Source organism: Herpailurus yagouaroundi, unplaced genomic scaffold (assembly GCF_014898765.1).
Source record: "Herpailurus yagouaroundi ecotype Mexico unplaced genomic scaffold, PumYag 29, whole genome shotgun sequence".
In the NCBI taxonomy this organism is placed as follows: Eukaryota; Metazoa; Chordata; class Mammalia; order Carnivora; family Felidae; genus Herpailurus; species Herpailurus yagouaroundi.
The window spans coordinates 67,789,711-67,815,441 of NW_024412377.1; the positions used below are offsets into that span (position 1 = coordinate 67,789,711).

The window sequence follows — 25,731 nt, forward strand, 5'->3', positions numbered from 1 at the left end:
TTTCTAATAAAGGTAGATGGGGTAGTAAGAAGGGGGAACTTTCACAGAAGTGTGTAGGAGGTGAATTTTGCTTGTATAAGTCTCATCTCTTTATCCCATTTATCCTGTAAATGTAGGAGGAATAAGATTTGGGGCCATGAAATGGCCTTTTTCCTCCCATACATGGGCTCTTTTTGTGATGAATCAGACTAGACACACAAAAATTCATTTTTCCTGTACCTAAATGATATTTTCTTGTGTGAAAGTCAGAGTCATTCACTGGCTCAAATTCAGCAGCTGTGGAGTAATTTTTCAGTAAGATGAATGTTCACTGAAATCCAGCAAACAAAATCACACCAATCCCCAGGAAAATTATGTGAAGATTAGTCCATTCCCAGGGAAAGCTCACCTTGCATCCTCAGACTCTTTAGAGAGGCAGCACTTTGCGTGGGCTTTTGGCTTACTTTAAATCTTTCTGGGAACTTGATCTGGCACAGGTGAGGTGAGCATTAATAAATGGTTGTGCCACAGCAGGGTTCAGGGTAAAATCATACCAAGCCATCCTGTGGGGCATGCTTTACAACTTGCTGTGTAAGTACGACCTAGTGACATGTTGATTCATGTAGAATCGTTGCTATTGTATAATTTAGCCCAACGTAATTTATTATTTAGTTGTAGAGCTGGAAGACCATCAGTATCCTCTATTTCTAGCTCATTCTACTTAAATCTAAACCTAACCTCTTTAATAAATTTCTGCCTCTGAAAGATTGTCCTTCTATCTAACCTAAGACTCTCATATTAGAATTTAATATTACTGCCTTGGTTAATATTGCAATGAGAATCAATTGAAAACCCTTATATACTTAGGGTCTCTGTGACTCTGTGTTGTTTTTCTTCTCTGCATACTTTGTAGATATTGTGAATGAGCCGTGGTTTAATTTTGTGACTGTGTGGTTTTATCTGTGTTAACCAAAATGTTGCATTTCCAAGTGGCAGGACAGCATTGCAAATGAGTCGAGACCTTTCTATTCAACTTCCTCGGCCAGATCAGAATGTGGCACGAAGTCGAAGCAAGACTTACCCAAAGAGAATAGCACAAACACAGCCAGCTGGTGAGTCACTGATGTAACCTTGCATTTCCTTTTAGGGTGGTGGTGTAAGATAAGCTCAGGTGGTGACTATGGCCATGTAGTTTCATTTATTGTTAAGTAGGATTTTTAATTTGACCCTGAAACTGTCGAAGCAATTAGAAGTTACTATAAGTAACTTCAGGGTCAAATTAAAAATAGTAAGTTTTATATATAGTAAGTTACTATAAGTAATTGAGTAATTTCTTAGTTTGATGTATCTGAGATTGGAACTGAAACTCTTACCAAACGTCCTTTAAAAAAAGTAATAGTATTGATATAAATTAAACTATACAGAATTCAGTTGGATTTTTATTGTTGGTTTTTTATTGTGAAATATGTGTATAGACAAGTGTTTACAATGTACATACATGCATATGTATGTACACTTGCACATACACACACAAAATTTAATATAGCCTGTAATCCCAAAGTCCTTCCTATTAGCCTCATTATTTATATCTTCACCATCTCCCTTCCCAACCAGAGAAAATCCCCATCTAACTTTATGATAGTTATTTCCTTAATTTTTGTTAGAATTTTAATACTGTGCAGACTTCCCCAAACAAACAAGTTTATTTTTGCCTATTTTTAACATAATTTATATGAATGACCATGGCATACATTATTTGTGTCTTGCTTCCATCAGTGCTGTATGTATACTAAAGTGCATTCATTTTTCTTGCTGTGAGTATTCTGTTATGATATTCTCTTTATCCATTCTGTTTTTGATGGACAGCTGGGTTATTCAAATTTTTGTTTTAAATGAAGACTACTTCTGTAATAAAACCACCTAGTCAGTTTTAATCCATGTTCAATTCTCAGAACTCACAGAATTATTTTGTAAAGTGATGTTACTGAGTTTGGTTTATGTCTTACCTATAGGTCCCCCTTGTCTAACATGCTCCATGGACTTTTCTCATACTGTTTCACTTGAGTCTCACCATAGCCCTGTGAGGTAGGGCAAGGCACAGAGTATGTTCCCATTTTACAGATGAGGAAGACATAGTTCCAGCATCTAGAGAAGTGTGGGGCTGGAATAAGAGCCTAGATCTCCTGGTTTTTGTTTTTACCATATTGTGGCAAGTGAGGGGAATTTTTAATAACAGTAATTTCTATCTGAGCATTGCATGACAATTGACATAGCATTGTGACATCTGTTGTTTCATTTAATCCTTATGTCAAGCCTCTGAGGAAAGTGTTCTGCTCTACTGCTCCCCGTGTGAGAGTGTCACCTGACTTACTCTTTTGAAGCCCAATTAAATCTGAGTGTAGGTTCCCCCCATCACTGAGCTGGGAGGAAATTAATTTCTTTCTGTTGGTTCTGCAGTGGCAAAATAAGACATGAATTAACTTTGCAATAGGTTACTTTGCCACAGAAGTATTATCATTTTCCCTGTTTGGCTGATGAGGAAACTAAGAGTTAAAAGGACAAATTTGTCCAAGATTATATAATAAATAGGTAACTTAGGATAAAAATTTTACCTGTAATATTTAATATTTTTGTCTTAATAATTTCTATTTATCTTTGTATATGAGCAGTCTGAAATTCCATTTGGATCAAATACAACGTGGTACAATTAGCAAACTTTCAAATCCTATGCTGTTTCTGAATTGCTGTGCCTCATGAAATGAGTGAGACCAACTGAGACTATCAAAAGCATGTCTTGCTTCAAATTACCATTGCATTCTACTCAAGACGTGGGAATCATACATGCTTTGTTTACATACCTGCTCCCTTGCTCCTTTTCTTCTCATATCCTCTTACAAAGATAGTTGCCTCTGTGACACTTTTTGTATATGTGTGGGTGTGTGGCTCTCCTTGGAAGCCCAAATACTGAAGCTGATTAATTTAGGGACAAAGGTTTTTGGTTTTATTTTTGTTTTTCTCTTGGCGTTTGCAGAGAACAACCCCAGGGGATGATTTTGGACTTTCACACCCCTCATTCATCTTGTGTTGTATTAAAACACACTCTCTTCTTGGTAGGGGATAAGGGTGTGGTTAATGTACCACCCAGGCTTTTCAAGGACAGCCTCTCAGCATCTGGGAGACCTTTTTAAAATGTACCACATTATGCATTTATTATTATAAATGCCTGCCTGGTTCAATTGGTGGAGCATGTGACTCTTGATCTCAGGGTCCTGAGTTCAAGCCCCACGTTGGGTGTAGAGATTGCTTAAAAATACATACATGCATACACATTTGTTTTAGAAAAGTTAAGAAACTTAGAACCTTTCCTTCCAAAAGAAAAAAATCTTTCATATTCAATTCCATTCTCCTGATAGTTAACACTTATTACGTAGCTTTCTAGTTGTTTGTATATCTTTTCTGCAAAAGCAATATAGTAGTCTTTTACAATCTGCTTTTCTTATTTAATAATATGTCACGGATATATTTTAATAAGTTTCTAAATGTTCTTAGCACCATTTTAGCATCTATATAATTTTCTGTTACACAGATGGATAGACATATAATTTATTCAACCAATCTTTAGTTCTTAGATGGTTTAAGCTGTTTGAAATTTTGAAGAATATAAATATAACTAAAGTGAATCTCCATGGAGTGATAGCTTTAAACATCCATGCTAATTTATTACATGTATTTTAAACAATGGTTCATTTTCATCATTTTTAACATAAAAAGGATTAAACAATGCTGTGTTTAGAAACTAAGTCAGACTTTGCTGTGTACACATTTCACTTTGATTTTGAATTACTTTTAGTCTGACTTTTCAAGTCTGGATTCCACAAAACTGCGATGTGTTCTGGGATCCAGAGATGGACCCTCCCTTTGACTGTGTGACTGTCTTGGGTAGGGAAGGATCACTTCGCAAATGCCTATGGTGAGGTGTCACAGTTGCTGTCACACATATAGGGAGAATGTGGTGGAGGCAGAGATTAATGTTTTTTTGCTTTCTCAAATCTTCCATTTTCTCTTTCCTCTAATTCAAATGTACTTTACTGGGAGCCTCAGCTGAACCCAGCTGGTGGTGACCCAGTCTCAGCCATGCCCTACTTCTCAGGTCATGGTGGGGTTCAGACTTGGAGCAGAATATTTGAAGAGGGTCCTCTTGTCTTCATCTACATTAGTCACTGCTGTGCTCCTTGTTCTAGCCAGGCCCCAAGAAGGTGGGCAGTTCTATGCGAAGCTGGGCTGGGATGTGTGTGTGAGAGGGAGGGGTCTTTGGCTTGGCGTGCCTGAGAGCCTGCTGTGCTTAGGGTCAAGCCTGCGCAGAGACCTCACTGGCAGTCCTCCGTGAAGTTTCTGCTGCCTGGGGGAGGGGATGCTTCAGAGAGTGTCTGCAGGTCACTAGGTCAGGTCGCTGTAACCCTCTGGCCTCTGTCCCCTTCCCCACCATCGCAGGCAGTTTCTCCAGCCTGTTACTTTTTCTTCCCACACCCCCAGCTTGCTCAGAGCACCCTCTCCCTCGGAAGCTCCCTATTCCTGAGGCCCATTCATGGGTGGCTGGGCCGGAAAGGAACAATAGGTCTTGTCTTTTTTAAAATTACTTTTTACTGACCAAAGGGGAAAAAAATATTACTTTACTAAATTACGACGCCACAGTTACTTAAATTTTCATTTACAAATTTTGACCGTTAAATTTTGATCAACAGAAAACTGATTTTGAGATGTAGAAGAGATTGATTAGATTGTACTGTATTTGACAAAAAGGAGTTATGGTTTATTTATTTATTTAAAAGTTTTATTTAGAGCTATGTCTACATCCAACCTGGGGCTTGAACTCATGATTCTGAAATCAAGAGCCAGATGCTCTACTGACTGAGCCAGCCAGGCGTGCCTGGAGTTATGGTTTAAATAAAAGATAGATTTTCTCTTTCTACTCCAAACAGGCCAGCTATTAATTTTCATAGATTAAATTCTGCTGATATTCTCCCTAAAACAAAATTTTAGAACTATAGTTTCAGGAGTTATTGGCATAGATTCTCACCTCATTTAACACATATAATAATAATTTAAAAAAACTAATTGTGGTAGGAGGCTTTCATTTTTTGTTAGTTTATAACATTAATGGATGGTGCATGACTCATTACTATAGAAGACATTCTTTTATTTAAGTTAAAATACTTCAGACAAACTCAGTGATTTCTCCCCTTAACTTGCATCTTGGTTGTCTGGAGATTTGAAGCACTTTTTTTTTTTTTTCCCACCTCTCAGTCACAAATAATAAATGCCGTGGTAGCTAAAAAGCCATTGTGTTTAGAATCCGCCAAGATTAGGCCTTGGCACCTCTATGAGGAAGTGCATTCCGGAGTCAAGAGCCCTGCACCCAGCCTGCCTGCTGCTCCACCCCAGGAGCTCAGCGCCAGGGCAGGGAGCCAGAGCATTCCTGCAGATCTGCATGGCCTCAGAGGGAGCTTGGGGGTAAAGCAGGAGGCGAGAGGTCAGGAAGGAAAAGTGCATGTTTGTACAGCCCTTTTTCTGACAAGGTCTTGGCAACCCACATAGGTGGGTTCCTGTCAGAAGAGAATCAGCTATAGGTAGGCAGTACAGACAATATCTGGCTATAACTCATAATTAGCTGTAAGAAAAGTACTGGGTGAAGAAACCTATCCATTTGCAATGGATAAACAATGCTGTGATTGTCTGATACGGCATTTTAGGTTCTTAACGGCACCACACTGACGAACAGAGAAATAAATAGTTGCAGTGTAGCCTTCAGACGACTGAAAAGCAAGATCCGGTGACATTTTGGCATTCTCACTCAGCATCTGTGGGAAACGCTGCAAACACAATGCCTGGGGGTGATGAAAATGACTTTTGAACGAGGTTGGTTTGTGCTAGTCTGCAAGTAGACAGCTACTGCTCAGGCCAAGCCACTTGTTTCTGTGCAGGGGAGTGGACCCAGAGTTGCCAAACTTCCAGTGTTTTAAGGGAAGCATAATATGTGGATATTTATGTAAACTTTCCAGAATTTTGAATAGTGGCAATTTCATTTTAAAGATAGTCTTTTGTGTGCTAAATTGGAACCTTCCTGAGAGCCAGATGTGACACGAGGGCTGCCTCTTTGGAACCTCTGATTGACAGCTGGTATGAACCCACCTGTCCCTGGAGTTCAGTGCGGGTTGCTCCAGATCCCCTGTGAGCATCACTAAATTGGATTCAACACTCCATGACTCCCAGCACAAGCACTTTGTTCTTAGTAGGTCAGTTGGCCAACACCAGGGGATGGTGGGTGCTGCACAGCTCTGGCCCCTGCAGCATAAGATTAACACATGGGTAGCTGACCAGCATCTATTGGTGACCTGACGTGGGTGCACCCCAGAGCAGGACAGATGGAGAAATGCTTTAACTTAGTGAAGTGCAAGTTCATTGATACAGTATATAGCTCTGGGCTGTTGAGAAATAGTAATGTCAAGAAAGTAATAATCATTTATTAAGTACTTCCTTTGATTAGCACATTGTGTGAGACATGACATCAGCAGAAGCCCAACTTGGCTGTGGCAATCAGAAATGTATTTTAATTTTTTTTTTCAACGTTTATTTATTTTTGGGACAGAGAGAGACAGAGGATGAACGGGGGAGGGGCAGAGAGAGAGGGAGACACAGAATCGGAAACAGGCTCCAGGCTCTGAGCCATCAGCCCAGAGCCTGACGCTGGGCTCGAACTCACGGACCACGAGATCGTGACCTGGCTGAAGTCGGACGCTTAACTGACTGCGCCACCCAGGCGCCCCCAGAAATGTATTTTAAAAGGTTTTTTTTTTGCTGTTTTTTTTTTTTGTTTTTGTTATTTGTTTTAAATTTATTTTTGAATAAACACATTTGCACATTCACGTTTCTAATAGAGTTTTGAAAAGCTTAGAGGAAGACACAGATTCCTATGCTAGGAAACACGCATCATAATTTATGGGAAAAGTAACAGAACAGTACAAGACTGATCATACAAAATTCAAATGTTAGGACTTTCTACTGTGTTGTAACAGATACAACCCAAATCTTTAAGGCAAGGACCATAAGACACATTCATATCTGTACATTTTAATAGAATAGAGTAGTCATTACGTGAGAGCATACTTGGTTTCAGTGGAGGAGAGCTCATAGGAGGGCCCGGAGTCGTTGGATGAGATGAGGTGTAAGACAGTCACTTTGTGTTGTGTATAAGGAAACGCGGGCCCAAAGAGGTGAAGTGATTTCTGAGTGTCGCATGTTCTGGAACCTGGAGGTATCTGGATGAGAATCACTAGGCACTCTGAGGAATGTCTGGAAGAAGACTGTGGCACCTTCCTGTGCACCTGATGGGAATCGTGGAGTGTTTGCTTATCCTGTGAGGGTCAGCAGAAGACAGGAAGGGAAGAAATGAGTATCAATTCTCATACAAGGGAATTAGAACAAGGCATTCTGACCAGGAGTGTTATGTGGCTGGTTTTGGAGATGATTTCTTGAAAATTTAACAGTGTTAACTTTGTTTTAGAGAGTGTGTGATTGTGACATTCATTCTTCAAGGTAACAAGTAAGAATTAGCTGATCAATCTACTGAGATAATGATCCAGATCTGTGATTCCTGCTTCTTTTTCACCTGGACTGGAAGAATTCCTGCTGAGTCTTAGATTATCTCTTAACTGATTATTGAAACAGCTGCATTGGGAAGTCATGTGGTACAGTGGGAGGGGAAAAAAAGGTGTAGTGTATCCAATTTGAGTAAATTTGAATTCCTGGTTTAACTTGGCTGTGACCTACAACCATCATTCCATATTCTGATCTTTCATCTCATTATCTATAAAATAAAGGAACTGGTACAAAATCACTAAAGATCCCTCTTCCTAAAATTCTTTCTTCTCTCTGGCTTCTCTGTCATAGTGTTAAAAGGACCAAATATGACAAAAGATTTTGGAAAGCTTTTTTAGAGTAGTTTTTAAATTTAATCATTATTTCAGAAACCTATAAGACGTGGAAGATATCTTACCAGATCACAAAATACATTTTTCTCCTTGGAAATATACAATGTTTTTGTATACTTTTATATACAGAAGTATAGCTGGTTCTTTGAAACTTAAGTTCAGGGGTGTCTGGGTGGCTCAGTCATTTGAGCATCTGACTTCAGCTCAGGTCATGATCTCGTGGTCTGTGAGTTCGAGCCCCATGTTGGGCTCTGTGCTCACAACTCAGAGCCTGGAGCCTGCTTCAGATTCTGTGTTTCCTTCTCTCTCTGCCCCTCCCCCGCTCATGCCCTGTCTCTCTCTCTCTCCGTCAAAAATAAAATAAACATTAAAAAAAATTTATAAAACTTAAGTTCAAATGAAATTCATATTCCTGAATGAAATTAATTGCAATAAGCAATTCATTAGTACAGCTTTTTAAGACGTTCTTTTAGTCTGAATTGACCAGATGAATCTGGATTTTACCTCTTTGGTTAACTCATGGTTAGAAATTGGTGCTATCTTCTGTTGGTGGGAATATAAACTGGTGCAGCCATTCTGGAGAACAGTATGGAGGTTCCTCAGAAAGTTCAAAATAGAACTACCCTATGATCCAGCAATTGCACTACTTGGTTTTTACACAAAGGGTGCAAAAATATAGATTCAAAGGAATACATGCACCCTGATATTTATGGCAGCATTGTCAACCATAGCCAACTATGGAGAGAGTCCAAATGTCCATTGACTGATGAGTGGATGAAGAAGATGTGGTGTGTGTGTGTGTGTGTGTGTGTGTGTGTGTGTGTGTGTGTGTGTGGTGTGTGCACACACACCACACACACACACACACACACACACACACACACACACACACACTGGAATATTACTCAGCCATCAAAAAGAATGGAATCTTACCACCTGCAATAATGTGGATGGAGCTAGAGTGTATTATGCTAAGTGATATAAGTTAGAGAAAGATAAATATATGATTTCACTCATTTGTGGAATTTAAAAAACAAAACAGATGAATATATGGGAGGAAGTCAAAAAGGGAGAGAGGAAAACAAACCATAAGAGACTCAAAGATAGAGAATAAACTGAGAGTTGATGAAGGGAAGAGGGTGGGGGATGGGCTAGGTAAGTGCTGGGTATTAAAGGGGGCACTTGCTATGATGGGCACTGGGTGTTTTGTGTAAGTGATGAATCACTGAATTGTATTCTTGAAGCCAATATTGCACTGTATGTGAGCTAACTAGAATTTAAATAAATATTTGAAAAGAAAAAAAAAGTGTTATCTTACTAGGTACAAATAGAGGCCTTTATGGACAGGTTTTTGCATGGCTTTGTCTCTGCCTTTGACTTCTGAGAGAATATAACCAAAGACTAGTCCTTTAGTGAACCTACTTCTTCTTGTAGAAGTTAGTGTGAATTGGTTCCACCTTCGCAGTTGTTTGTGGTCACAGCTCCTAAGGCTCTGCCTTGACTCTACAAACCATTTAGGTAAATGTTTCTGCTTTTTCACCCATCTTTCTACACAGATGGAGGTTCAAGGATGTCTGTCAACTGTTTAAGATGGTTTTGAGATAGATTTCTTAGGCAGACAATATCTGAGGATTTCACAGCTTTGTTTTACTACCAGATTCAGAATTCACAGTGATTTCTCTGTCAGCATCTTCTTCAGACTTTGAGAAATCTGGGATTGATTTCTGTAATCTGCTCTCCTTACTTATTGGTATCAGTGTGAAAAATGGTTGGCATTAATTCCTGGAGTTCAGGATTATTTTGGTTGGTGTAGGGAAAGCAGGGGAGGCAGGCAAAAAGGAACCACCTTTCCTGGAGCAGGTGTCCTGTTTGGCACTTTGAACAATGCGCTATGTGGATCTTGGAACCAAGTGTCCTGAGGGGTGACAGGAAATCCCTCTGTAACAATGGTCTTGCCCCTCCCCTCTCTCCAGGGGTGAGAATGGGGCACCTGAGGAAACCACCCGGTTTCCTTCTTCTGAGAAGCTGGAATCAGAGCCCAGAAGATGAGTCAGCTGTGGAGAGCCACCACTTTTGGGGCTACTGTTACAGCCCAGGTGCCAGGCACACCCATGAACAAAGAAGTGGGTTTGCAGAGAAAGAATAGAGTCACTGAGAAACACCAAAGGACCATGCAGCTTTGAGAGGAGAATGGGGATAGGACACAGGAGCCATGGATTCCACTCTGTGAGGTCCTGCGGTGTCCTTTAAGTTGAATCCCTAATTTGGTCTGGTTTCCTTGCACCTTAACAGTGGATAACGTTACTTCTTTGGTAATCCCGTGAGGAACATGGGTGATATTCTCATTTTACTCATGAGGAAACCGAAGCTCAGAAACAATAATTACTTACTCAAGGTCACACAGATTGTAAGAGCAGTGTTTGAATCTACGTGTTTGGTATCTTAGAGCATATATTTGGAAAGTAAATGGAAAATAAAGAAGGTGAAACTCCTTGAATTGTTTGAAAATATACATCCCTGGTTTTTCCTACTATTGCATGGTTTCCTTACTTCTTTAAATCTACTTGTTTCCACAGATATTCTTGAGAAGACAGTACATTCTGCTAATTTATAAAGAAGCAGCAAGTCAGTCTGCTTCTAAGTTCTTTGGGACATTTTGCCCAGCAAAGAGGGGAAGAGGCAGTAACAGCCTTAAGTGCAAGGCACGTCACGTAGATCATATAGTCAGGTGTATGTTCATGGCTCTTTTCCTTAGTTGGCACCCTTTTTTATTCTGCCTTGAAGCTGATGTTTATTTTCATTCTGTAAAAGATTTAATATATAGCAAGTCTGGTTAGATTTTCTCTAAAATGTTAATATTTCCACTCTTCCCATGAGTTAAGTTTAGCATTCCACGCATAGCTACCCAAATTAGAAAAGCAAGCAAAACTAAAGGCCTATGGTGTATTAAATATCATAGCTCTAGTGAGTTACCATAAATGATACTTAGTTTCCCATTCCCTTTTCCTTCATCAAGAATTTATTGAGCACCTCTTTGACATAAGACCTGTGATACTGTGATTTATAATAAGAAATATGTATTTGGTGTTTATTCCCATTTCTGGCACAGAGCTCCTAAAACCATTGGAATTTCCTATATGATAAGAGCAGTAGAGGTGAAGGAACATCTTTTGTTATTCATAGCAAGCCCTTTTGAACCCACTGGTGAGGTCACTTTTGGAAAGTCCCTAAGGATGGGGGCTGGGTACAAGGGGAGCCAGCCATAATTAAGGAGTTGGGATTTTCAGCCCCAGCCCCTGACCTCTGGAGAGGAAAGAGGTGTTGGAGATTGAGTTCAATCATTGATAGCCAACAACTTCATCAATTGTGCCTATGTACTAAAGTCTCCATAAAACCCCAAAGGATGGGATCCTAAGGGGTTGGTGAATTCGTGGAGAGGCAGTGAGTGTTGCTCAGAGCCCCTTTCTCATACTTTGTCTTGTGCATGTCTTCCATTTGGCCATTTTTGAGTTTTTATAATGAACTGGTGATCTCGTAAGTAAACTGTTTCTCTGAGTTCTGAGAACCCCTCTAGCAAATTAATCTGACGAGGAGGCAATCTGGAGGGATTCAGCCCTTAACATGTGTGATCTGACATTATCTCCAGGTTGATAGCATGAGAATTGAGTTAAATTGCAGGCCACCCAGTCATTGTCCTCTGAGAATTGAATTGCTTGGTTAGGTGTTGGAAAAAACATTCAGTGGAGGCTCTTTTCTGTGGAGCATAGAGAAAGGAATAAAACCTGGCCCCTGATTTAGGGGGAACTTAGTCATATAAAAATAATAAAGCAGTTATGTCACACTTATTCAAAGCCAAGCACTGTGTTGAGCACTTTCTCTTTGTTTCATCTTTATTATTATTATTATTATTATTATTTAAATTTTTCATCTTGAGACTCCATGCCCAATGTGGAACCTGAACTCATGACCCCAGAGATCAAGAGTCTCATGCTCCACCAACTGAACCAGCCAGGCATCCTAAGCACTTTTTTAAAAATTATCTAATCTTCATATCCACTATATAAGTAGTTGGTGATACCTCTATTTTATTGTTGAGAAACCTGAGGCCCAGAGGGATTTACTAACTTGTCCAAGATCACACCATGGGTAAACTGGCAGAGCTGAGACATAAGTGGACTTCCACTCTTGTAGACTTAGCCATTTTGTCAGGCTAGGGAGGTAAAAGATGTACTTACATGTGGGCAGGATGTGTCAAGTGTCACAGAGTGGAACTCTGAAAAAGTTTAAGTGCCCACTAGGATAATTTGCTTACGGCTGAGGGTAAAATCTATGATGTTATTGTGAAGGAAGTGGATTTTGAAGGCTGGCTAGATTAGGGCAGTAGATTTCACACTGAGGTATGCACCTCCTGGTGGTGAAGAGAGTACAGGAAGACTTTATTTTTTATTTTTATTTTTTATTTTTTTAAGGGTATTTATTCATTTTTGAGAGAGGCAGGTGGAGCACACACACCCCCCTGCAAGCAGGGGAGGAACAGAGTGAGACAGAGAGAAACCTAAGCAGGCTCTCCATGCTGTCAGCACAGAGTCAGATGCGGGGCTTGATGTCACAAACCCTGAGATGAATACATGAGCTGAAATCAGGAGCTGGCCACCCAACTGGCTGAGCCACCCAGGTGCCCCAGGAGGACTTTCTTGAGGGTTGTGTGAGCACAGACGGTTTTGATTCAGTCGCCTTTCAGATTCTCTTTCCTGACGGGAATCTGCCTGCCATAGTGTACTTGCTTTGCTGGCTCTTCTCTCCAGCCTGCCCTTTACCAGCGGACCATTTCCCATTGTCCGAAAGAAAGGCAGACCTTTTCCTCATCCAGAATCCATTACACTGTTTTGTCCTTAAATGTTAAAAACCTCCTGAGCTGGTGTTTGGAAACTAAATGGCCTTAATTATTAATGACTTCCTTTGCTAAGTCATTTCCTCATTTTTACTTTGGACAAAATTGAAGGAAGACCCAATTGATTTGTCACCTGATAGAGGATTTGAAATAATTTTAGGTATGTATCACTGCTAGACACATACCTCTTAATTTCTTTACGTACAACTCTACTTATTTATGTGAACAAGATTTCTCAGCGTTGAAATCTATCCAGATAAAAACAGGAATGGGATTATTGCCGACCTGTTTTATTCCAGCACAAAATAATAGTCATGAAAGCATATGATCTGTGTCCTTGTTGGGAAAACAAAACTACCTTGTTTATCTCATTAAGAATTACTTTCCAGGGGCGCCTGGGTGGCGCAGTCGGTTAAGCGTCCGACTTCAGCCAGGTCACGATCTCGCGGTCCGTGAGTTCGAGCCCCGCGTCAAGCTCTGGGCTGATGGCTCAGAGCCTGGAGCCTGTTTCCGATTCTGTGTCTCCCTCTCTCTCTGCCCCTCCCCCATTCATGCTCTGTCTCTCTCTGTCCCAAAAATAAATAAACGTTGAAAAAAAATTTTTTAAAAAGAATTACTTTCCAACAAAAGTTTATTTTTTACTCTTAATTGTTTTTCAACATTATTTTGGTATACTAATAATCTATTAATAATTGTAATGGCTTAGTTCAGAAGAAATTTTTAACACCTAGAGCTTTATAAAACTTAAATTTATTTCTATTTTTTGTCATTGAGAAGTGAATAAAACTTTCAAGTGGTACAACATGTATTACTTTGGGATAAATTTTTGGGAGGAGGTGGAATTGAAATGCAAATACAAGGAGAATAAAGAATGCCATGAAATTTCCAAATGTAAACTCATTTCATGTATTTTTAAATTTTTTTTTCAACGTTTATTTATTTTTTGGGGGACAGAGAGAGACAGAGCATGAATGGGGGAGGGGCAGAGAGAGAGGGAGACAGAATCAGAAACAGGCTCCAGGCTCTGAGCCATCAGCCCAGAGCCTGACGCGGGGCTCGAACTCACGGACTGTGAGATCACATTTCATGTATTTTTAAAATGGGTGACTGTGGGTATCCAATTTCTATGGTATTTTATTGCATTGGATACATTGAAAAGAGTTGTGACACAATTCCATTTTAAAGTTTCAATATTTTCTGTATCCTGCAAATGATGTACATTGGTATTGTTTCAACTTTTTTTTTTTAAATCAAGTGTACTTGACATAGACTATCCTATTAGTTTCAGGGGTACATCACAGTGATTTGGTATTTTTATACATTACTAAATGATCCCCATGATAAATCTAGTTACCATTTGTCACCATAAAAAGTTGGAACTATAAAACTTTTGATAAAAAATGTTTTTTTTTTAATTTTTATTATTTTTAAAAAATTTTTTTTTTCAACGTTTATTTATTTTTGGGACAGAGAGAGACAGAGCATGAATGGGGGAGGGGCAGAGAGAGAGGGAGACACAGAATCGGAAACAGGCTCCAGGCTCTGAGCCATCAGCCCAGAGCCTGACGCGGGGCTCGAACTCACGGACCGCGAGATCGTGACCTGGCTGAAGTCGGACGCTTAACTGACTGCGCCACCCAGGCGCCCCAAAAAATGTTTGATATCACCTTAGAAGCATGCACTAGGGGACAATAGTTTTTCAGACTCTTTTGTACTGGGTAAAAAGCTGAAAGAACTCCAAGTTAAGACCTCCTAGATCTGAGCTCAAACTATGAGGCAGAAAAAAATATGAATTTTCTCAATTTTACCTTAACTAAGGAAGCCTTTTTAAAGCGGTTCTTACATATAATGATATGTACTTCGTATATATTTTATATTCTATTATACTTGCATCAAATAAAAACCTCTAAAGCAGGGATCTAGCATATTCCTGTGAAGCAGAACCAACTTTAGAGATGGAATAGTCCACCTGCTGCACTAGGTGAGATAAATTGACAGAAAGTGACTTGGAGGGGCACCTGGGTGGCTCAGTCAGTTAAGCATCTGACTTCTGCTCTGGTCATGATCTTGTGGTTTTCGAGTTCAACCCCCGTGTCGGGCTCTGTGCTGACATCTCAGAGCCTGGAGCCTGCTTCAGATTCTGTTTCCCTCTCTTTTTCTGCCCCCTCCCCACCATCATGTGCACGCATGTGCTCTCTCTCTCAAATAAATAAATTTTAAAAATTTTAAAATTAAAAATTTTAAAAAAAAGATGACTTGGAAAAGGTTTACTGTGTGTTGCTCTAAATTGTGTGGTCCCCTTGAAGGGGTTGGGGGGAATGCAAGAGTACTGCCAGGATTGGATGTGAGCGTTTACTCAGTCTTCTTCCCTTGAATTGTGTCCTCCTATCACAAGAAGAAAACTTGGTATTTAAGAGATTTGCCACTTCTTAATTCCAGCCAGCCAGTCACAGATAGGTGTTGTCATTGAGCCCATGGGTGCTGAAAGGAAAGATGGCACCCTTCTGCTGCTACCATGTCTCACAGCCCCTCCAGCATGCACAGGTGTAGATCACAGTTCTTTAGCTAGAACGCTTTCATTCTACTCCGAGGACCTCAGGGACCGAGCAGATGACTTTGCAGGTTCAGAAGTGCCTTTCTTGTTTTTGAACCTGCCTTTCTGACCCACGAGGAAGGATGTCTGTGACACACTGTGTCTCTCTCAGTGTGTACTTTGGTAGCTCCGCCAAAGGAGCAGAGGATGCAATGCCTTCATTTCCACCCAGCTCACACTCCCAAGTTGATCATTTTGGTGATGAGGAAAGCAGAGGGATCCAGGAGAGTACTGGGTCAGGGAAGGAGAAATTGGAAGCAGACCAACCAGAGAAACGATCTTTCATGTGTAGACATATTTTCCTAGCATCTTTCTCCTCCACACCCAATTCTTTATAATCTAGCCTTCAGCTTTTTAGCAGAATGCCTTGTTTGATCTTGCAGTTGACATGTAGCAAAATCAGTGTCTTAAAAGTCTCTATGTTTTTGCTAAAGCAGTAACTGCTTAAATACCACCCTTGGGCTTTTTGAATGAAGAAACTCTTAAAAAAGCAGGAATCTGGCTGCCTGTTTGGGATGAATGGGCTGATGTCAGGCATTTGAACTTTAAAGAATTAGCCAGTAGATGATGAAACACTTCTATTTTCCAAATTTTGTGTTTCAAGATTCAGTTTTGTTTTGCCTAATTTAATGAGTGGCTGTTTTGCCAAATTCTCCTGTTTGACCATAATTTGTGGTGTTAGAAAAAATGTCTTATTTTGCTAACTTGCTATGCTTTCTGCCATTTTTTCCATAGTACTCAGTCTAAAGTTGGTGAAACCAAGGCATAGTGACTTTGTACTGTCACTGTAACAACTATAACATTAAACTGTATCTCCAATTAAAAGCTCATTCTTAATTCATGAATATCACATTTCTTATGATAAATCGTGGGGTTAGGCAATATGAAATCAGATGAGTTTTACTGGAACCTAATACATAATCTGTTGCATTGGGAACAGTTGTAATCTGCCCTGATTGTCTTAAGCATCAGATACAGGTTTTTTTTTTTTTTTTTTTTAATTTTTTTTTTCAACGTTTTTTATTTATTTTTGGGACAGAGAGAGACAGAGCATGAACGGGGGAGGGGCAGAGAGAGAGGGAGACACAGAATCAGAAACAGGCTCCAGGCTCTGAGCCATCAGCCCAGAGCCCGACGCGGGGCTCGAACTCACGGACCGCGAGATCGTGACCTGGCTGAAGTCGGACGCTTAACCGACTGCGCCACCCAGGCGCCCCCAGATACAGGTTTTTAATCTTTTAATTTAGATAAGAAAATGTGAATAAATTGGATAAAATTTAACCTAAAAGTTTACAAATTTATCATATTTGAGTGTTCTTAAAATGAAATCATTTATATAATGAAATCCTGCTTTACTAATTGGCTATTTGTCCTTCCCCTCATATAACAGAATAAGGCATTGTCACTTGCTTAGAAAAATCTTTTTTCACTTAATGTCACACATTTATCCTCATGCCTACTCTGTAAATTAAAAGCATTGGCAACATTTAAATGACATCAAAAGTTTAATTTAGGTTGATAGGTGTCAAATTGAGCTACAAATTTTGTGAGATTCCTAATACTATTAAAATGCAAAGTGTTTTTGTAACTGAAAATCCGTGCATATCCATCACCAAATTTTGACATCACAGGAATGACTTTTAAGAATTTCCCCCAGATCAAGTAGCTAAATAGATCCTGGGAAAGTTGATTTTGTTTCTGACAGCCACTCTTCCTGAATTGAAGGCAAGGGTCATTTAAGACGAGGGCACTCAAACGTGAACAGAGCCAAACCACACAAAAGCCTGGTCATGGTCTGATGCACACAAGCTTGAAACGTTCACATGTAACATGTTAAAAAACGAACAAGGAAGGTACCGTAAAGCATTGGACACTGGCATTGCAGTGTTGTGTAAACTGTAGAGAACTGTGTGGACCCATATTAACCTATAGTGACTAATAGTCCAGAGACAAAAATGATGACAGGACCTAGATTTGGGTCCTTAAGAAACTATAGCAATCCCCTGATTAGCTTACTTTACCAAATGTGACTAGCCTCCTGAAAATAAGGCCCATTGTCCTTTTTTTAAAAAATTTTTTTAATTTTAGAGAGAACACAATTTGGGGAGAGGAACAGAGAGAAAATCTTAAGCAGGCTCCACACTGAGGGTGGGGCTCAATCCCACAATGCTGGGATCATGACTTGAGCTGAAATCAGGAGTCAGACACCCAGCCAAGTGAGCCACGCAGGCACCCCAAAGTCCATTGTTTTTTTAATGTGAACAATATATATAATGAATTGGATGCCCCTAACTGTGTAAATGGTCTTGCTAGCATTAATATTAAGAATAAAATATAGGAGCGCCTGGGTGGCTCAGTTAAGCGTCCTACTTTGGCTCAGGTCATGATCTCACAGCTCGTGAGTTCGAGCCCCACGTCAGGGTCTGTGCTGACAGCTCGGAGCCTGGAGCCTACTTCAGATTTTGTGTCTCCCTCTCTCTCTGCCCCTAACCCACTCGCATCCTGTCTCTCTCTCTCTCTCTCAAAAATAAAATAAACATTAAAAAAATAAAATACAGATTTACGAGGCACCTTAATAACCATATGCCAATAACTGATCTCTTATAGATCGTCTGTAGTCATCATTTAAAAGAATAGTGAGTTATGGCAGAAGGTAGCTTTCAGAACTCTAAAAAGTAGCCTAGTCCTGTGGGATATGGCTACATGTCCCTTGTGTTGCACTTCACATACAGGTTTTTTTTGAACTTAGTTTTGACACTTCTACCAAATAGCATCATTATCCTGAATTTTCCCTTCTAGTGGAAAAAATAGAAGCGAATACATCCTTTATAGTAGACCTTCACTGATACCCCACCATGTGTAAAGCACTGTGTTAACAGTCATGAAGCAGTACAGTGATGCATCCTTCATTTTATTAAGATTTTGGTGCCTTATTAACTTTTATTAATAATTTAAAAATAATTTAAAAATATATTTTATGAAATATATACATAATTCATGTTTCTAGATATTTGGATGGTAAACAACTGTTTGGCTTTATCTAAAAGAAAGAATTGCTCCAAATGGAGTGATTTATGCAGTGTAGGAAAATTGCCCTCAATGTTTTATTTCTTAAAGTGGATAGTGGTTAAACAGTCATTCATTTTATAATACTTTGTTAAACTGTTCATATTTCACGTGTGTGTGTGTGTGTGTGTGTGTGTGTGTGTGTGTGTGTGGTCCATTATAACACAGTGAAAAAGGAGTGGGAGAAAAAGATTTTTTCCAACCTGAAAATATCTCCTAGGACACTGCCTAAAATTCCGTTGTGATCAATTAAGTATTTTAGTTAATATTTGGCTTTCCTTTTTCCTCTTTAAAATGGAACTGTTGGGGTGCCTGGGTGGCTCAGTTGGTTAAACATCTGACTTGTGATTTCAGCTTAGGTCATGATTTTAGGTTCATGAGTTTGTGTGCCCTGCATTACCCTGAGTCAGGCTCTGCACTGAGAGCAGGGAGCCTGCTTGGAATTACCTCTCTCTCTCCCTTTCTCTCTGCCCCTCTCTCTAAACAAACAAACAAACAAACAAACAAACAAACATTAAAAAAATTTAATGAGATAGAACTATTGCGTGGCCAATAATACATGAAAACACTAGCCTTTTAGTGTGATGGGTTTGTCAGCTCACCTCTTCTCTGTAGTGCAAGCGTCTGAGCTAATGTAGATGGGATGATTCTGAAAGGTGGTTTGATGAGGGGGGAAGAAGCTTGGGAAAGGAAAATAGTAGTGCATGTCAGCAACATGGAAAGTCAGTAAATCTCAATAACGTGTAACCTTTCTCACCTTTGCAGATTTCAGTAACCTAACACAACCTAGCTTTACTGAATTGCCTAGCTTTCTTCTCAAATCGTAGTGTGACAACATATCACTAATTTGACCTAATTAGTTAAAGTACAGTGTTCTAAAAGTATAGTTATTACTTTTAAGTGCATCTTTAGCAACATAAAGAAAGCTAATAATTATTGCCTAATTAGGGCTTTTTAAAGAATGCTACATCCACAAATAGAAAAGAGTAATTTATAGTTAGCATATGAATGTTATATGAGGGATACTTCAGAAGTGCTCCCAGTAAGTTAGTGCTTGTAAGTAGCATTTGTGTGTAGTCTGTAAGTAGCCTGTAGTCTGTTTTCTTTATGAGACTTTTAAGACCCTATTATTAAAGAGAAAGGGAATACATATCTACAGGTTTTTAGTTAGTAGTCACTGTTTTGAATATAAAAGAACCATGAATTATATTGTATTACTGCCAATACCTTATTTATTTATGCTGTGTATATGAGAGTCCTGTGACCGTTAGCAAAATAGTCCTGACAGTCACATAATTTATTTTGAAGAAGTCTTGCTAAACTGTTTCTGAATGTCTGAGAGACAGCACATATGTGATTTTTTCCCTGAAATTCTTTTAAAAATTTTTTTTAATGTTTTATTTTTGACAGAGAGAGAGAGAGAGAGAGAGAGAGAGAGACAGAGCATGAGTGGGGGAGGGGCAGAGAGAGAGGGAGACAGAATCCGAAGCAGGCTCCAGGCTCTGAGCTGTCAGCACAGAGCCCGACGCGGGGCTTGAACTCACCACGAGATTATGACCTGAGCCAAAATCAGACTGAGAGAGAGAGAGAGAGAGAGAGAGAGAGAGAGAGAGAGAGAGGAATGAGCAGGTGAGCGGCATAGAGAGGGGGGAACAGAGGGTCCAAAGCAGGCTCTGTGCTGACAGCAGCAAGCCCGATGTGGGGCTCGAACTCACAAAACACGAGATCATGACCTGAGCTGAAGTCAGATGCTTAACTGACTGAGCCATGCAGGTGCCCCTACCTGAAATTCTTTTGGAAAAACATCCATCTTGTGTTCATTTCAAAAATTATTTGCATAGTGTAGATAACCAGATATTGGTTTGTTTAGAAAGTATGTACACATACATCATTTAAAATTTAGCTATTTGAAAATATTCCCGGATTTATTTATCTACCTGTTTATTAATTTTTCAGAAGATTCAGGTAGGGGCACCTGCATGGCTCAGTCAGTTAAGCATCTGACTTCAGCTCAGGTCATGATCTTGCGTTTTGTGAGTTCGAGCCCCACATCGGGCTTGCTGCTGACAGCACAGAGCCTGCTTTGGACCCTCTGTTTCCCCCTTTCTATGCCCCTCACCCGCTCATTCTCTCTCTCTTTCTCTCTCTCTCTCTCTCTCAAATAAACATTAGGGGGAAAAAAGATTCAGATGGATGGAAACAGGCAAATGTGATAAGCACCTTCACTTGCTCTGAGGTGATTGGTTATTAGACTAAGAAAAGACTAATCAGTCTAAAGAGATGAGAAGTGGAGCAAACCTGGGTTTATTCTTAGGCTAGTCACACAGGACTTGGGTTCACATGATGATCTCCTTTACTTAGTGCTGCTTCCATTCGTGTTATTAACACTGGGTGTTGGGCTCTCTGCTGTGTTCTGTCTTCCCCCCCTCCCCCACCACAGCCTGGGATACACCCCTAGGTACATGAAGGTCCCTTCATTTATGTTATAAATTCATAATAGCTGCTGAAACAATACCACATTTTTAAAAAGTTTATTAGGAACAATAAAAATATTAATGTTGGTGCACACCCACTGTCTAGAGCACAAATGAATCAATCCTTCCTGCCACTGTCCCAGGGCCACACCACATGGAGTTCACATTTGAGAAGCAGCTCCATCTCAGATCTGTGCCTGCAACTTAGGGGGTCTGCCCTTGGAATTGTTATTAATGGTCATGGCAAAATGGACAATGACCAGCTAGTGCCGATGTCTGATAGCACATGGGGTGATTCAGGGGAACTGGTTTTTGTCCCACTCGTCATATCTGGTGAAATTTTCTGTAGGCTCCAGACTAACTTTCTAATTCCTGGATTCTGAATGTTGCTCCGACATGAACTTACCTTTAATGTTTTTAATATATCTTCAGTCTTACCTTTCCATTTCAGAATTCCAAAATAGGAACAAAATTCAGATACTGAATCCATGTCAAATTCCTTATAGTGATCGTTTTTGGAGCTCTTAATTGAAACCACTGTTTTCTCTGCCCAAGGTGTATTCATTGCTGTTTATTTTTCCTGATGAGTAGTCAAACGTGCCTCCAAGTGTTCTAAAGAGTGTGTCTCTGCAAGCGGACCCTTAATTTTGAACTGTTTGAGGGTGGGGTGCAGGTGGCACATGGAAACCTACGTAAGGTGGTTTAGAGCTAATGTCTGGCACCAGACTGCTGGTTTGCAAAGCTGGTCCCACCACTCATGAGCTGTAGGACCTTGGGAAAGGCCCGTTTTTCTTATCTTTAATGATGGGGATAATATTAACCTTTTAGGATTATTTTGAAGATTATATGAGTAAATAGACATGAAGTGCTTGGGATAGCAACTGATACATAGTAAGTGCTCAATAAATATTAGCTCTTGATAGTATTACAATCTCACTTCATGGCTCAAAAACTATCAGTGGTTAGTGGTGATTACTATTAGGATCAGAGGACTTGAACTCTGGACATACTTCTGCAAGATGCCACTTTGAAGAAAACAACCTGCATGTCACCTAGAGTTAATTGAACAAGGACTTTGGGGGTCCCCTTGCTGGTTTTTCCTGCACTTCCCAGAGTGAGGTGCATGCCACTTGAGAGGAGTCGTCATCATCAGTGCCCATGTGTCACTTCCCCTGCAGACTTAACAGCCTCCCTTCTGAGTGAGAATGGGATCCAGACTTCCTCGATGGGCCTAGACACTTCACTTACCTTTATTTGAATCATGATTTCCAACATTGTGTCTGCCGGGGGCTCCCTCTGCTGGTGCATCTAGCCTGTATGCAAATATGTGGAATAGTGGCTTTTAAACAGTCAGTTTTAGGCTTTTAGGGATGTTTGCATAAAAAAAACACATTTGAAAACTTTTTTTCCCCCATGTGAGTGATAGAAATCACATCTATATTACTCTTTTTTTTTTGCCATTTGCATTATAAGTTGAAATATTTTTGGTCTGATTTAGAATGGGGACTATCATGGCATGCCAAAAAACAGTAATTTCTTCACAATGTGGTTATCAGGGATTGGTTATTAGGTCTTACATACCAGTGTATAGTGCTAAATATCTTAGAATCCTATTTTAGTAGTCTAAATATCCATGAAGTGGGGACTTCGTTAACTCTTAAAGTTTCAAAAGGGCCCATTTTAAAGTGGTGTCATATCCTAGACCCTCTTGGACACGATTATGTATTAAAGGCTCAGTACACGTCAGAAAATGGTACCTAAGATTTACTGGGTGATTCATTATTTATTTAGAATTATAATTTATCAATAAAATGTGCCACGATGTCCCTGAAGTTGGAGTTTAAAATAACTTCTTGTCTCCTTTTGTTTTTCTCACCACTGTCTCTTTTCTTCCACCTTTCCTTCCCCCTCTTTGCTCCTAGGATCAAACAGCGTCAATCGAGTAACAGGAAACATGGAAAATGGAGAAAATGAAGGAACAACTCAAATCACTGCACCTTCACCAATAAAAAGGTCAGTCAGTTAACCGAAAGAACATACTACTGTGTGCTGTCACAAAAATGCTTTTTCCTGTTGGCAAGGTTAAGAATCTCTTTCCTTTGATAGTTAATACATTTGATCGAAATAGTCTGCGAGAAAGAATACCTGAAAGATGCCAGTGGAATAGAAACATCAGGACCTGCCTCTCTCATTTGAAGGAAATGCTCCTGCTGGCATGGTGAACTCTCAGTCTGTGATCTGCGTTCTCGGCAGCCCAGGGAAAATTCCACGTGCTTTTTAAAATGGCATGATATAATGGACTTACTCAGAGGGACCTGTGAAATAAAGTAGATGATATTCATGTTTAATGTGCTGTGTTCATTACTGTGGTGCACTGAACTGTGGCCCTGGAAAGAGGGTTTATAGCATTTAGAGGCGCAGGGCTTCAGAAGTCAGTGATTGCATATGTATGAAGAGTTGTCATGGTCCTCTGCATCAATTTTCCCAGCAGCAATCCCCAGCAGAAAGACTTTCTCTCAATATATTACATGGATTGTTTCCATGAAAGATCAGCCTTGTTCTCTGTTAAGACGCTGTTTCCACGTCAGTTTTTCCTATCTCCAATTATGTTCACGGACCAGCATTTGAGAAATACAATGAGCAGCTTTCATCAGCTCACTTTGTCTATAGAGATAGCTCCCTACATCATGGAGAAATCCAAGCAGTCAGAAATATGTGACCTTGACAGACTTCTTTGATCACCGACTCCATCTTTTGTTAGTAAATAATGGTGTCTTCATTCACCTAGATTGAGGAATACAGTTTATAATATCCTAGCAAAATAACTGTAAGATACGAGAATTCTCAGAGTTGCGGTGTTTTCCTCTGGGTTTTGCCTACAGTTTCTTTTGTTTAGTTCCAGGACACTCCCTTCATAGATTCTTTTTGGAATGACAGGTTCTTTGCCTTTGCATACGCTAGAGTTGACTGTGTTTGCCTTAGCCTCACAGCTGTGGCTAGAGCGTCAGCTTAATCTGTATGTACAGGGTACGCTTATGGTAAGTCCAACATAAGAACAGTAATCTGGCATGAAATTCAGATCCCAAGCCTTTTTAGAATGTACAGAAGGAGTTCAATCCCCTTTACAACTGCATTCTTGCCGATAGGACTGATACCTGAAGGGCGGCCAGATTTTCCCACTCAAGCTCCAGATGAGAAATGGCTTAGGGAGTGAATGCAATTAATTAGCCACCCAGGATTTCATTATTCTTTAACTTTCGCCTGCTCTCCCATTTCCCCTTTCATCTCCCAACTGAATTTCTCAATCTCCCTTTTCTCTTTTCGCTTTTGCTTTCTGATTTATTAAACACACACACTTTCTACTGGTGTATTACGTGTCTACCATATTTATTACTTCTCCTCATTTCAAAAGTAAGATTTTACTTCGGGTATTTGATTTTCAAAAGATTACTTAATTTTGATCAAAATAATATATTGGTCAAAAATAAAACCTACATACTATATGCTAATGCAGTGAGTTAAGTGCCTTTGTCAAATCTATAATTTTTTAGGTTTTTTTTAAAGTTTATTTATTTTGAGAGGGAGAGGGAGTGTGTGCATGTGTAGAGGAGGGGCAGAGAGAGAGAGAGCACAATCCGGGGAGGAGTAGAAAGGGAGAGAGAGAATCCCAAGCAGGCTCCACACTGTTAGCACAGAGCTGGATGTAGGGCTTGAACTCAAGAACTATGAAATCATGACCTGAGCTGAAATCAAGAGTCAGAAACTTAACCAACTGAGCCACTCTGGTGCCCCAGGCTTATATGAATTCCCTATGGGTATAGTATGCTAGGATACAAGTTTATTTTCCTTTTTGAAATGACCTTGTCATTTGTTGCTCTTTCTTCTTTGTTGGCTCTTACAAAGAACCCTGCTGTGACTGTTCAAGGACAGTTATGTAGAGAATTCCTCAAAAAGCCAGGGTTCAATGTGGATTGGGAGTTAAGCAGCTCTCTTTTTCTGAGGCTGAGACTCCCAGGAAATAAGAGGTAATACACCTCCCCTCTGCCACTGGTGGCCCCAGGCTTTTCTCTGTGTCTGCCCATGTGTGTCTAAAAAAATTTGTTTGGATTGAATAACAACTCAGTTATATTTACATTCTTAGGCAGAAAGACGATACTAGGTCAGGAAACAGCATTTAAAAGTCATTCTGATTTGGAAGGAGGAAGCCAAGATATGGCGGAAACGGGGGACTGGGAAAGGTCAATTTGGGTACTGTGAGCCTGTCCAGAGCTGACCAACCTGCATAGATTTAGACCCATGTGCAGAGCTGAAAAGAGGCAGTAAGCCCCATGAGCCCCAATACCCCAGCTTTCCTTCCTTTTCAGCTTTCTTCTTTTCTTGCCTTAACACTTGCCCTAGCTTCCTTCAGGTAGACTCTCCTTAAAGTTCCTTAACAGTGGATGACCTGGCTTTTGTTGACTTAAAGCAGTAATACTAGAAAAAAAGGTGGAGGGGAGACCCAAAAGTACTTGCTGGAGACATGAATTTTTTTAGGCCGCCACTTCGTATTCTTTTTGAAAAATATTTATTTATTTATTTATTTATTTATTTATTTATTTATTGAGACAGAATGCATGTGAGAGCGCACAGGCGGGGAGGGCAGAGAGGGAGGCACAATCTGAGGCAAGCTGTCAACACAAGGCCCGATGCAGGGCTTGAACTCACGAACCATGAGATCATGACCTGAGCCAAAGTTGGATG

At 40.0% G+C, this 25,731-nt stretch overlaps 1 protein-coding gene across 4 annotated transcripts in view; it reads left to right on the top strand.

The window, feature by feature from the left end:
* Positions 1-25,731, top strand: part of EPB41L4A (erythrocyte membrane protein band 4.1 like 4A) — a 255,314-nt gene that overhangs the window by 183,203 nt on the left and 46,380 nt on the right. For all 4 annotated transcript variants that reach the window (XM_040446772.1, XM_040446767.1, XM_040446777.1 and 1 more), the window contains exons 13-14: positions 970-1,091; positions 22,914-23,004. In XM_040446772.1, coding sequence (XP_040302706.1) covers positions 970-1,091; positions 22,914-23,004 — 213 coding nt within the window. The remainder of the gene's footprint in view (positions 1-969; positions 1,092-22,913; positions 23,005-25,731) is intronic.